Source organism: Chionomys nivalis, chromosome 4, assembly GCF_950005125.1.
Source record: "Chionomys nivalis chromosome 4, mChiNiv1.1, whole genome shotgun sequence".
Taxonomy (NCBI): Eukaryota; Metazoa; Chordata; class Mammalia; order Rodentia; family Cricetidae; genus Chionomys; species Chionomys nivalis.
The window spans coordinates 115910276-115924771 of NC_080089.1; the positions used below are offsets into that span (position 1 = coordinate 115910276).

The 14496-nt window shown below is 47.1% G+C and overlaps 1 protein-coding gene across 6 annotated transcripts in view; it reads left to right on the forward strand.

Moving 5' to 3' along the window:
* The window catches only part of Wdr48 (WD repeat domain 48), a 36246-nt gene that overhangs the window by 19894 nt on the left and 1856 nt on the right, over positions 1-14496 (forward strand). For all 6 annotated transcript variants that reach the window (XM_057766576.1, XM_057766574.1, XM_057766575.1 and 3 more), the window contains 10 exons: positions 1132-1206; positions 2923-3025; positions 4023-4120; positions 6539-6646; positions 6910-7006; positions 7821-7916; positions 9267-9372; positions 10084-10171; positions 12403-12479; positions 13843-14032. In XM_057766576.1, the coding sequence (XP_057622559.1) occupies positions 1132-1206; positions 2923-3025; positions 4023-4120; positions 6539-6646; positions 6910-7006; positions 7821-7916; positions 9267-9372; positions 10084-10171; positions 12403-12479; positions 13843-14032 (1038 nt within the window). The remainder of the gene's footprint in view (positions 1-1131; positions 1207-2922; positions 3026-4022; positions 4121-6538; positions 6647-6909; positions 7007-7820; positions 7917-9266; positions 9373-10083; positions 10172-12402; positions 12480-13842; positions 14033-14496) is intronic.

The window sequence follows — 14496 nt, forward strand, 5'->3', positions numbered from 1 at the left end:
CCTCCCTAAGGGGAGGGACGTGAGCAAACAGAAAAAGAGGCACAGACGACAAGGTTCCAGCCTTTGCAGTGAGGAAAGGAAGAGCCGTGCAGGAGGAGAGCCCTCTTCAGACTGCACACACTGCCTCCCAGCAAGAGACGTGATCTGGGTGGTGCCCTAATGACCAGCAAACCATCCTCTGGGGAGCAGAGCATTAAGGCTGTGGAGGTAGCAAGCGTGAGAGAGCCTCTTCCTTGTGAGCACTGCAGGTGCTGGGGACAGCAGACTGACGAAGGTGGCACACACCGAGTAGAAATGTCTCCTGCTGTAGGAAGAAGAGTGGTTCTGTTTAGTATAAATGGACATCTTAACATGTACGATATTCTGAAAGGACCAGAGCGCATGTGCTGATGGGATCCCCGTGAGCCCCTCCCTGGGCAAGGGGCTAATTTCGCATTTGGTGTGTTGTTAGGATTTTTTTTTCTACAAACTGTCTCAAAAAAGGAAGAAATTGATTTGCCTTTAAGGGAAGAATGTAAGCCAAGCATGGTGGCCATCCAAGGCTAGCTTTAAGGGCATAACAAGAGCCTGTCTCAGAAAATTGTGTACGTGTGCATACACACACATGCACACACACAATATATAAAAACTGGAATAGCAGACACAGTGTTGCTTTTGCCCCAGAAAGCCCTCATCCTTTTGAGTGTGTCCACTTGGGTCCCAACAGTTAATCTAAATTGAAATCTTGAGCCTGTCCACAGTGGTACCTGTCTATATACCAGCTGTTGCAGGAGGCTTCTGAGTTCAAAACCAGCCTGGCTGGTGTAGTGAAATTCTAAAAATATCTAACTGTGTACATGTACACAGGCATGAGTGAACAGCTGTATGTAGCTCACTGGTACGAGGGATACTTGCCTGCCATAACATAGCATAAGTCTTATAAGACTCTCTCGTTATCAGACTGAACGCCTTTGGTGGAGACCCCCTTCCCTGTGCGTCTGTAGCTCACTGCTAGAAGCCTGTGCAGGCACTGTTTAGTTGTTGACTGAGGAGTTGGTTGGTACTCCTGGTGTGTCACCAGGCTAACAGCTCATCTCTGTGATAACAGAGGCATGAGCTCTTGGCAAAGAAGACTTTGTGTTTGGCTTTCAGATGGAGCTTGACAGATCAGCAGATCCCCCTCCTGCAGTCTGGGTTGCAACAACAAAGTCCACAGTAAACAAGTGGGTAAGTGTGTGACCGTGCTGTGGTGAGTCTGTAGGCGTGGTTGGTTTGCTATCCCAGATATGCCAGTTAGCAGCAGCAGAGACTCGGTGTGGTCTTGTCCATGTGCCTCTGTGAATTCAGGCGTGATCCCTGAGAGTGAGAGAAACCCTGAAATTTTCTGGATGACATTAAGCTTCTTTTTCTGTCACCAGCTAGGCTATGTGCTTGCTGTGCTTAGCAGAGACTGTTGCCTGATTGCAGCTGTCCGTGTTAGACGGTGCCAGCCTCTAAGCTGCACCTGAGAGTGGCTGTGCGGTGGTGCACAGCTATAGCCCAGCACGTGGGAGACTGACAGGTGGGAATGCTGCACAGTCAAGGCCAGCCTGGGCTACACAGCAAGACGCCGGCTGTTTCAGTTAAACACAAAAGGAATGAAGTAGGCAGACCATATACCCATTTTTCTAAAGGTAATAAAGCAGGAAGTTGGCTTCTGACTCATTTCCTGTCTTCATGGCATGGAGAGCAGGGGTAGAAGGAGATCAGGCAGCCAAGTCTAAGTGAAGGAGTTGAGCTGCCTTGCATAGCTGACTCTGGGAGCTAGTGGAAAGGGTTTATGTGCAGATCAGCTACCTTGTTTGTGTGCCTGTTCTTGTGCCCATCAGTGATAGTCTTCGCTGGAACACGGCCCTGCTTGGGGCTTAGTTAGTGTTCTGTTGCTGTGGTAAACACCAGGGCAGCTTACAGCAGAAAGCATTTCATTGGAAGCTTACTTAGTTTCAAGAGGTTAGTCCATGACCATTATCTTGCTTAGAGGAGACACCATGACCATGGCAACTCTTGTTTGTTTGTTTGAGTTTTTTTGTTTTGTTTTGTTTTTTTGGTTTGGTTTGGTTTTTTTGAGACATGGTTTCTCTGTCCTAGAACTCATGTTGTAGACCAGGCTGGCCTCAAACTCACAAAGATCCATCTGCCTCTCTGCCTCCCGAGTGTTAGGATTAAAGGTGTGCACCACCACCGCCCAGCTACCATGGCAACTCATATATTTCATTGGAGTGGCTCACTGGCAGTTTCAGGGGTCACTATCATCTGGAGGGGGGAGGCAATGTGCAGGCGGGCATGGTCCTGACTCCATCTTCATCAGAAGGCCACGGGGTGTGGACTGTCTCACTGAGCGTGGCTTGACAAGGTGCGCCTCCACGGTGACACACTTCCTCCAAGAAAGCCACACCTAATAGTGCTCTCCCTGTGAGTTTATCGGGGGCCAGTTGTGGCAGGGAATGTGGTGCCAGGCAGGTGTGGCACATGAGGCTGAGAGCGCACATCTGGTCTAAAAGTTGAAGGCAGAGAGAGTGGGCCTAGTGTGGGCTTTGGAAACTTCAAGGCCCACCACCCCGTGACTCTTATACTCAAACAAAGCCACACTTCCTAATTCTTCTTAAAGAGTTCCACTAACTGAGGACCATGCGTTCAAATACATGAGCGTATGGAGAACATTCTCATTCAGACCAGCACAGGGACCTTGGGTTTTGTTTTTGTTTTCATTGTCTTTTTCTTCCCTCATTACTGTTTGCTGGGGATTTCTTGCTGTTTGGCCCTGTGGTTCCCTGCTGTGACGGTGTGCCCTGATCAGTGTGACCCCTGTGTGCTTGCTGCTTCTGTGGCTTTCAGTCTCCTCGCTGACTCGGAGTGACAAGCTGGAGAGCATAAAATGATGACATGATAATTTTGTTCCTTTAGACACTGAAGGGAATTCATAATTTCCGAGCCTCTGGTGATTATGACAACGACTGTACAAATCCCATAACCCCCCTCTGCACACAGCCCGACCAGGTTATTAAAGGTAAGAAGGCCACAGCAGCACACACTTGTGATGAGGTAGAGTCAAGAGAGATGTGGGGATAAAGGTACCGCATTTCTGTGTCTGCAGTGCTGCTGGGGATGTGTGCTTAGGAGGAGAAATGGGGGGTATCTTCATCCTATCCGTTCCCAGGTCATCTCTCCTGCTCCCTGGACACCCCTTAACACATTCCCATGCAAGATTATTTTAGTCACCTCCTGGTCCCATCCGTGCCGCCCATGTGCACAGGGTGTGGTTGTGGATTTTTTTTTTTTTTTTTTTTTTTGAGTGATGTCTAGAGTAGTGCAAATCAGGAGTTTCTGTGGGGCTTCAGTACTTGTTTGTGCACTGAGGAGATCTGGCCTCCCTCTGCCACCTTCCCAGACTCAGTGATGGCTTTGTGTGTTTGATCTGTGTGAGTGACAGCTGTGGTGTTCTGCCTGTGTTTGCCGCAGCGTCTTCAGTTCTGACTGCTGCAAACAGGGCATGACAAGTTTTGTGTTCAGTATACCCAAGAGCTTCATGCCATGTGTATTCTGGCACCATTCTCAAGTTCGTCTCTTACCCTATAGTACAGTAGCCATGTAAAATGCCTCTCATCTTGTCTTTCAGCACAGCACACACCAGACAGTCAGATGTGAGCCTCAAATTCTATGCTTTGGCTAGCTGAGAAAAAAAAATTATGTAATGTTAGCTCCAGGGTTAGCCTCCTACAGCTCTTCCCGCTAGGTAAGAATGGGTAGAAACTGGTCAGGAGGACTGAAGGAGACAATGGAGAGAAGCGAGAGCACACGCCAGGCTGGCACACTGACCAGTACTTGCTGCTCATGCCTGACAGCTTGAATTCTCTCCTCAGAGCCCATGTAAGGTGGAAGAGGAGAACCAGCTCCAGAGTTGGCACCTGACCACATATGTGTGTACCGTGGCCGTGCCTACACATGTGCCACTTTCTAAGGATGAGTTTTTTTCTTTCACTAATTGTTCTTTTTTCTTTCTTTAGGTGGCGCTAGTATCATTCAATGCCACATCCTTAATGATAAGAGACATATATTAACCAAAGATACAAATAACAATGTGGCATATTGGGACGTGTTGAAGGTAAGCGTCTTTGAGATTGGTGGTTATGGGGCCATGCATTCCCCCTAGTTTTCCTTATTTGTACATGACAATCAAGATTTATTTGGGGTGGATACTTTAGATATAGCATGATGTGGTAGCTTACATTTTTAAGCACCTAAACCATTTCCCTGGTTGCTATATTATGAATTGTTTAGAAAAAAAAAAAAGGCTGCCTTACTTTAAAAGGGTCCACCAGAGTTCTTGTCCTTTGTGCTATTGGCATTTCAGGCTGGATAATTCATTGGCTGTAGGGAGGGATGTTCTGTCCTGCCCTTTCTTTCTTTCACAACGGGCCCCATGTAACTGAGCAGATCCAGAGAAGCCTCAATCACCCATCGGCAAAACTGCTCGATTCTTCCCTGGTTACCTAACCTCACCCCAGTGCGGCCCTAGGTCATGCTGCCCTGCGCTGACTATTTCCATGGCACCTGAGAGTCTTGTCAGAACAGCATCTCTGTAAAGTTGAGCTACTGGTTTTCTGTGTGTGGCTCAGTTGCCCACTCTTGATCTGGTTAGCTGCTCTCAGCAGAAACCTACTGTCCAAATGGGATCTAGTTCTGCTTGGGTGGAGCTCTGAGCTAGTGTGAACAGCCTCTCATGTCCAGATAATGAACCTTGAAAGGTTTGAAGTCACATGATCTGGTATCCTAAACCTAAGGGGGTAAAGAAGACAAGGAAGCCTGGGGACGTGGAAGACTGGGCAGAGCTGTGTTCTAGTCTGTAGCCAGTGGCCAGTCACATGACCTGCTGGACGGACTTCATCCCCAAAATGACTTTTACCCATTTCCTAGTGATGTCAAGTGCATATTTCAGAACCCTGCAACACAGAGCTCAGCGCACAGGAACCATTCTGCTGCAGCGAAATGGGTGGGAAAGAGGATGGGAAGAAAGAAAGTGGAGAGTGTGAAGGAGAAAGGTTATGAGGATGTGTCTTCGGGTCTGCTGTGGAGAGTGAAGGAGAAAGGTGATGAGGATGTGTCCCCGGGTCTGCTGTGGAGAGTGTGAAGGAGAAAGGTGATGAGGATGTGTCCTCGGTCTGCTGTGGTTGGAAGTGGCAGAGGTAGAAGATGACAGCCCAGCTCTCGGGACAGAATGGTGTGCGCTATCGTGGGCAGACAGCGCGCAGTCCGCAGGGTACTAGATAGAACAACACAGCAATCCCAGCACTCGGGAGGTAGGAGCAGGCAGATCTCTGAGTTCAGGCCAGCCTGGTCTACAGAGTGAGTTCCAGGACAACCAGGACTACACAGAGAAACCTTGACATGGAGGAGAAAACAACAAAAGCTCTACAGGTTCCCAGGAAGGAAGGGCTCGAACACACCCAGAAGGGCACCTTTTTCTTGCGCTGGGAGAAAGACAGAAGGTTTTCTGTCCACACTTACCTGTTCACTCATGTGCTCTTCCAGATAGCAGGGATGGTCCCTTGTGCTGCAGACTTTATGTGGCAGAGACGGTGGAGGTATGAGGGAGGGGCAGTGTATCCTGTGTGTTCTCCGTGTGGGCATTGTTGTAGCTCAGATAAAGGCAAGAGCCTGTGATGACTGCATCTGAGTGGAGCCAGGACTTGGGTTTCCAGAGAGGAAAGGAGATGGTCTGGGGGTAGGGTGCTGGCCTGCATCAAGGAGTGTGTGTGCAATGCAGTAAATGACAGACTCCTGGGAAATTGACGTTCCCAGGGCTTGAGTATGTTGCCGTGGTGTAAGCTCTCCCTAGGTCATTGGGAGGGAGCAATGGGATGTGGGAGAGTCCATGTCTGCTGCCTGTGAGGAGCCGACTATGGCACTAGGTGAATGTGAAGGCAGTTTAGTATTAGCAGAATTAAGTTACAGCCCCACTCCCTAGAAAAGATTGTTTTCATTTTCAAAAAAATTAAAAAAAAATTTAATGTGTATGAGTATTTGCTTGCATGCATGTCTGAGTACCGTGTGTGCCCGGTACCCAGGGAGATCAGAGGGGGCACTGGATTCCCTGGACCTGGAGTAATTGGATGATTGTGAGCCAGGTGGGTGCTGGCAACTGAACCATGTTCTTTTCAAGACCAACAAGTACTCTTAAGCACTGAGCCATCTCTTCCAACTCATTAGTTTAAATTTTTACTAACAGGTAGTTATTTAAAGACCTTAGAATAAAAGAAATCGGCTCCTATGGTGAGGGCGGAGTTCAAGACAGGGTTTCTCTGTGTAGCTTAGGGACCTGTAAACCAGGCTGGCCTCCAACTCACAGAGATCCACCTGCCCTGCCTCCCGAGTGCTGGATTAAAGGTGTGCATCACGCTGCCCATTAGCTCTGTTCTTCTTAAGGTATACTTTAGAATTATTTAAACAAGTGTAAAATCTGGAAGAGTGAAGTGTCAGTGGGTCCATTACTCCATCCTGACCCTTGTGCTTCCTTGTGCAGGCGTGCAAAGTGGAAGATTTGGGCAAAGTGGACTTCGAAGACGAAATTAAGAAAAGATTTAAAATGGTGTATGTTCCAAATTGGTTCTCAGTAGATCTGAAAACAGGGGTGAGTTAGCAATCAGTATTTGTGTAATTTTGGATAACTGCAGATCCCTAGCACACCCTAACTATTCTGATGGAGTTTGATGTTTTTAAGTAATGTGCAATTCCTTTTTCCCCCATGTTAATAAACCGTCATTGAAGCCTCTGGCATTTGAGTAACGTGAGCCATAGCGGCATTGATTCCCATGAAGCATGGCTTGATGCCTTAGTCTAGTGTGCGGGTGCTGCAGAAGGGAGGGCGTGCACTGATGTTGTTGTCTCTGGCAGATGCTGACGATTACTCTGGATGAAAGTGACTGCTTTGCTGCCTGGGTTTCTGCAAAAGACGCTGGCTTCAGCAGTCCTGACGGCTCAGACCCAAAATGTGAGTTAAGTGTTTAGGTGGAGCTAGGCAGGGATTGCTGGCTAGTCATCTTTGTAGTGTTCCCCTTTTTTGTTGTGGTTTGGTGTGGGGTTTTTTGTTTGTTTGTTTTTTGTTCGATTGAGACAAGGTTTCTCTGTATAGCCCTGGCTGTCCTAGAACTCATTCTTTAGACCAGGCTGCCTTAACCTTAGAGATTAAACTGCTTCTGCCTCCTGAGTGCTGGAACTAAAAGTGTGCTCCATATAGGACGATTATTGTATCTTCCTCAGCATTCTTGTAAGAATTTGGTGTATAGAAACCAGCACATACGTACAGATAAAGTATTGCCGGCGTCAGGAGAGTATCTCCGTAAATAACATCATGTTATTTAGTTTTTAAGGAATAGCTAAGCCAGGCATAGTGACTCATGCCTGTGACCCCAGCACTCAGGAGGCTGAGGCAGGAGAATAGTGTGAGCTCCAGGGCAGCCTTAGCTACCGTGTAGGACCCTGTGTGACTCGTGAAGAGCAGAGCCGTTCCCCTGCGTCGGAGTAGGAAGAAAGAAGATGAGAAATCGAAGGCCAGGCTGAACTCACAAAGAAAAGACAGTGCCACTGTAAAAGCCACCAGATTTGTGTGGAATGCTGTAGGCACTCAATGCCGCCCCCTCTCCCAAGAACCTGCTCTCCTTTGGGTGTCTCCAGCTGCCCTGCTCCTAGCCTGCCCTGCCTGTAGTTGGCTTCTCCAGCATCAGATATAACATCCGAACATCGCTCTTCCTCTGTCTGAGCTTGGAGATCACACATTCTCTCCTGTTTCTCCTGTTAACTTGCAGTGAACTTAGGAGGACTCCTACTACAGGCACTTCTGGAGTACTGGCCGAGAACACATGTGACTCCCATGGACGAAGAAGAAAATGAAGTCAACCACGGTTAGTGTAAATGTTCACAAAAGCAAGAGTTGCTTGGGGTCAAAGGGTACTTAACACAGTGTGCTGAAGTGTGACGTGTATCTGTGGTGTGCCCAGTTCATTGTCTCCTTTCTGCACCAGAGTGAATGTCAAGTGGACTGAGACAGCTTACAGAGATGAGACCACTGTGGGGTGTAGCTCTCACAGGTGAAAGAAACCCCATGTTTGATATTCAGAACAGAAACATGCTGTGTGGTGGTGGGGTGCACACCTTTAATCCTTGCAAAAATAAAACAGAAACATGACCAGCTCCTTCTGTGCGGGGGCAGTTAAGACTCCTGGTATGTTGTTTGTTTTGATTTGGTTTGGTTTGGTTTTTTTCAAGACAGGGTTTTTCTGTGTAGCTTTAGCTGTCTGGAACTCATGCTGTAGACCAGGCTGGCCTCGAACTCCCAGAGATGCCTGTGCCTCCCAAGTCCTGGGATTAAAGGTGTACACCACCACTGCCTGGCAAGACAACTATTTATAAATAATATTTCCTTTCCCTTTTTTTTTTCTTTTCTTTTCTTTCCTCTTTTTTTTTTTTGGACAAGACTCTTGTAGTTCAGACTAGCTCACAGTTGCCATAGCTCCTCCCACCTATAGCTCCCAAGTGCTGGGATGGCAGGTGGTGCCACTGTGCTCCGGTTTACAGGGGGCTGGAGGCTGGCAGGGCACATGCGTGCAGAGCAGGCAGTGGGTCAGCTGCATTTCTCTTGTATTAAAACCCTCCAAAGGGACTCTATTTACAGTGGGTAGCATGCTGACTTCTGATCAGATCCTCTAAAATACAGTCAATATAAAATACCAAATTCTTATTTTCAGAAATTTAATGTTTGTTTTTTACCTTTATTACTCTTTTTAATATTTAAAAAACTTTTATATGTGTATGCCATATGTGGGAATGTATGTGAAGGCCACACAAAGGCATCATATCCCCTGGAGCTGCAGGGTGCTGGGAATTGAACTCAGGTCCTCTGGAAGAGCAGTCTTATCTGTGAGCCATCTTTCCAGCTTCCTCCACCAATTTTTCTAACTCTAAGTAACAAGATTTTTAACTTTTAATTTTTTGACTTACTTTTACTTTGAAATGTATCAGTGTTTTCCTGCTAGTGTGTATGTGCAGCACTGTGTGCCTAGTGCCCATGGGGGACAGAGGGGTATTGGGTCCCCTAGAACTGGAGTTACAGATGGTTGTGGGTGCTGGTACTTAACCTGGGTCCTCTGGAAGAGCAGTCAGTGTTGTTAACCACTGAGTCGTGTTTACAGCCTGTTGTAATGAGTGTTCAGAAGCTGTGGTCTCAGCACTAACAGCCTGCCTGTCTTTCCTAGTGAGCGGGGAGCAGGAAAGCAGAGTCCAGAAGGGAAATGGGTATTTCCAAGTGCCCCCCCACACCCCTGTAATCTTTGGCGAAGCTGGAGGTCGCACACTGTTCAGGTATGGATGAGAAGGACCAGAGGCCTGCATGAGAAAGACCTTGCTTGATAGTCCAACCCTTTTGATAGGAAGTGCTGGCTCAGACGTGAGCAGCGTATCACTAACTTGTAAGAATGTCTGCAGTTGGCTTTTCCGTCTGCTTGAGATAGTTAAATGCTCAGTGCAGTGAGTGATGCGACAGAAGGGCCAAGGCAAGAGTCACAGCCCCTTCCCCTCAGATTCCTGCCTCCAGGCAGCGTCTCTGGTGGTACTTCCTCTCACTACTGACTGCCAGGCAGAGATCAGAAAGCATACAGCAGTTCCTGCCCACAGGGGACTGGACCAGGCAAGATAGGCTGGGCTGCTCCTGGGAACTGTTAACTGCACTGACTCAACCTGGGCTCCCGGGAAATCCTCTCTGGACCCCCAGGAAAGGAAAAGCTGATGTGGCTCACACCCAGCACAGCTGTGGGGAGCTGGGCCAGTGTCACTAGTGTCGCATAGTTGTCAGAAGTGTGGAAGACGTCTGTCCTCCCAAGTGTAGTAACCAAACTAGAGCCCTCAATGCAGGCCAAGTCCGTGTCATGCACCATGGCACTGGTTAGGCCCTATGGTGACCCAAGTCTCCCTGCTCTATCTACTGCCACCTCTGTGTCCTCAGTGAGCACTGTGAGGGTTCCTCCTCCGATGTCCCCTTGTCATGACACTGACTACCTGATGGATTGTGTCTAGGCTGCTCTGCCGGGATTCCGGGGGCGAGACTGAGGCGATGCTTCTCAATGAGACAGTACCACAATGGGTGATTGACATCACTGTGGATGTAAGTGTCCCCCACCCCCACTTCGCCCTCTGCATTTTCCCAGATTGTGACATTAAGGACTGTTGTAGACAGCACAGTCTTAAACTATAGCAAAAGTCACCTGTCGCCGGGCGGTGGTGGCGCACGCCTTTAATCCCAGCACTTGGGAGGCAGAGGCAGGTGGATCTCTGTGAGTTCGAGACCAGCCTGGTCTACAAGAGCTAGTTCCAGGAAAGGCTCCAAAACCACAGAGAAACCCTGTCTCGAAAAACCAAAAAAAAAAAAAAAAAAAAAAAAAAAAAAGTCACCTGTCAAGTGGAGTCTCTCTGCTTTTCTGAAGTTCTCAAGTTGTAGATGCATCTGATAATGGTTTACATATCGATTTTTATTTGTCAGGATTCAGTTATGATGATAATATATGCTTATTCTATAAGATTGGTGTTTGGGGTGAGGTGCCTCTTGCCACCCACCCTCCTCTCAGAGCCAGCACCTACTAGGAGGCTGACGCAGCCTTGGCTCCTTTCTTCACCTACATGAGCATATATTATGTGTGTATGTGCAAGTGTATAGCTTGTTTTATTTTGCACAAGATCTCTTACAGTGTTCTACAACTTTTTATACTAAAGGTGTGTCTTGGACATCTGTTCATGCCTGTACTCAATGGACTATTCCCTTTCGATGACAGCACCCTATTCTGTTGTGTAAATGTAGCATTCTTTATTTGATCAGCCCCTTATTAGTGGACTTGGGTTGTTTCCAATGTTTTCTGTTGCAAACAGTGCTGCAGTGAATGTCCATGCATCTTTGTGTGCTTCTTAGGATAGATTCCTAGAAGAGGAATTGCTGGATCAAAGGGTATGCACATTTTAAATTCTGATAGATAATGCCGAATTGCCTTCACAAAGGCAATTTACTTCTGAGCCAAGTGTGCGAATGTCCAGTTCCCACAGCCACACAACACTGGACACTTTAGCTTTGCTGTACGATGGGCAAATACTGTCTGATGACTTTGATGTGGCATTTCCCTTTATTCATGGTGAGGTTAAGAGTCTTTCATATTGGCCATTTGCATCTCCCCATCACCTGCCTGTTTGTGTTCTCTGCCGTCCCTCTAATGGGGTCATTCTCTGACTGACTTGTAGGTGATCTTCTGTTGCATGTTAACCTGACTCCTCTGTGTCTTCATTAAACTTTTACTTTGTTCAAGGTTCTTTCCCAGGTGGAAACCTAGTTTTTGTGTAATCACATTAAGTCATGACTCTGGGTTCTTCCGTGTTTTGTTAGGTATTTCCTAATCCAGAATCGGGGTGGGGAAAGCCTCCTTTCTTAGGCTCTTTGTACCTTCTCATTTTCTTGCCTGGCTCTGTAATGTTATTTATTCTTGTGTTTGGTTTGCGGTAAGGCTCTAACTGTGCCGGTGCAGCCTGTGGAGTCTCTTGTCTCTGCTAATCTGGAAGCTGTGTCAGTTCGTGCACTAAATTCCTGTAGACACTGCTCAGTCTGTTTCTAGACGTTCTTACATCCTCTTGACTATTTTGTATATTCCTAAAGCCATATGAAAAGGGATTTAATCTCTTAAAGCTTTCAAAAATTTGCTTTCTACCCCAGATATACAACCCAAGAACTTAAAGCCAATGTTACACCTGTGGCCTTCTCTGTCCAAGTTTCCCATAAACTACTGCTTCCTTTGAATGTAGAACTCATCTGGATGCATTACTGACCCTGTGGCATGGCTTATGCCCTGAGAAGGATGACCAGATGATGTCAGCCATCATTTGAGAATGGGTATTTTCTTCATGGTAGACCTCTGTCTGTCAGGGGGATAGCAGGAGAGCCCCCACTGGTGATGGCCACCCATGCAGCAAGTGAAGGCTCTCGGGCTCTCTCAGGACTCTTAAGCTTCTGGTTGGACTTTTAGTCGTCAGCCCCAATATTTTGATTTATACAGCTTTAAAATTTTAGGTTTGTTTCCCTGTAATGCCTTGTATAATAATTTTAGAAAGGCCATGCCGCAAAGCCTATTTTTGGCACAAATATTGCATATAATTTGTCTTAATCTATTTTTACTATAAACTAAACATCATACTTGGTGATAAATTTTTCTCTTAAGGCACATTCAGTTGATAACTTACTATAAATTACGTTAAGTCATTGTAAAAATAGCTACTTGTAAATCTTGTTTTCCTCTTGACAGCATTTTAGTTTATCAGCTAATAGAAAGTATTATACCTCTTCAACTTTTAATGTTTCAGAAAAATATGCCCAAATTCAACAAAATTCCTTTCTACCTCCAACCTCATGCATCTTCAGGAGCAAAAACTTTAAAAAAGTAAGTAACTATTGCTTCCTTATCCCAGTCACTGCAGATGCCTCTGTCCTTACGGTCGCTTCGTAACAAGGGAGACAGGTGCTAGGTTGGAGGCTGCTTATTGTGAAGCTAGTCTCCTGCCAAAATTTAGATTAGCCCATAATTGCTGACTCACGCCTTTGCAGTCTCAGCACTTGGAGGCAGAGGCAGGAGGCCAGCCGAGGCAATATGATAAGCTCCAGCCCGGCCGAGACCAAGCAAGCCATATGTGGCGGCACACATCTCTAACCCCAGCTCTCAGGAGTGGGCAGAGGAGGATCAGTTCAAGGCTGTGGGAGACTGTCTCTAAAGGACAAACCTGTGTGTAGTAGCTGCTTTTACAGATACTTAGGGAGGAATGAGAACGGGAAAATAACCAGCTTCCGAGCAGAGCTTTCCAGGAGGTTTCTAGAAGGACCAGAACACGTACAGATGGGTGGACTGCCAAAGACACAATTCCTAAGCAGAAACAGCCTCAAGATACCAAAAATGGGTATGGGGGTGCATGTTCCCACTCAGGGTGGAGTAGGAAGACATGATTGTATGCCAGGTCGCAGAGCGTGCCATGACATACCACCAGAAATTCCTGATAGGTAGATGTGGCTCCAAGAGAGGCTAACAGCAGAGAGGTTGAGGGCTAGCAAGGAAGTGTAAGCCATGAGCATGTATGTGCTAGCAAGCAAAACCAGCAGGACTGCTAAACTGTCACTGGATTCGCGAGCTCACACAGAGGAACCAGTTCCCACTGGCCAATCAAGACACTTGAGGAGTAACCACCATGTGGCCATGTTCCATCTGTACCTCTGCCTGCATGCACATGTGCACACACTGGATCACAAGGTGCAGACATCACTTCAAGTAGACTTAATGACTGAACCTCAGGCTCCTTGAAGAGTTTAAAACTTGCTGAGAGGTTTGATGATTGACTCATACCAGAGATTAGGGCTTAGTAAAAAGGGCTTCCAGTTGTGTAATTTACGACAAGCCAGCTGCTGGGTTTATGGTCTGGAGCAGGCTGTGGCTTAGTGTCTAGCCTGGGGTGTTTGTTGTTTGCTTCTAGTTGAAGGCACAGCAGTGGGAAGTAACACTGAGCCCTGGGTAGTTAATTGGTGGGTCTACCCAAGGCTGCCTTCGCTTCAGGCAGTACTTGGAGTAAAATGCAAGTAGCCATTGTGTGTGCATGAGCCCTAGAGGGCACCATAGGAACTCTGACAGCTCTCAAATGGATCAAGACCATGACTAAATACATATATTGATTTTAGATGTCTGTGTGACTTTAGTTATTGACACAATGAAAAATAATAGGAGTTTTCATGATGTCAAAACATGTCATTGTCTTTTCTAGAGACAGACTCTCTGCCAGTGACATGCTGCAGGTCCGGAAAGTGATGGAGCATGTCTATGAGAAGATCATCAACCTGGACAATGAGTCTCAGACCACCAGCTCTTCTAATAACGAAAAGCCAGAGCAGGAGAAGGAAGAGGATATTGCTGTGTTGGCAGAGGAGAAAATTGAACTTCTGTGCCAGGACCAGGTGAGTGGATCTCAGGAGCATAGCTTCGTCGTCTCCCTGCAGAGATAACCACAAAGTCCAATACCGCATGCTTAGATTCTTAAGCCGTTGGCCTCCAGGGGCTCTGAAGAGCCTCTCGCTCCCCGCCGTATCTTGGAAAAGTTCTTCAGCACACCTTAAGGAAATAGATGTACAGGAAGAGGACACAGCTTTATAGATGCCCACATCTGTAATGTGCCTGGTTAACAGAGGCAGTGGCATCTTGATTTGCAGGGTGGCATCTGTCCTGTTAAAGAATTTGGAATGGAGGTGGGTGGAGAAAAGATGGAATTACAAGCAAGACGCACAGTGTGTCCTCAGGCAGGGCTGAGCCAGTGCTGCTGGTAGAGCCGCAGAAGCACAACTTCGGATTCCATGGATGGAAGTAGAGAGGGGGCAGTGGGGAGCACTCTGGGCCACCTGGCAGAGCCCCTGGTTAAGGATGC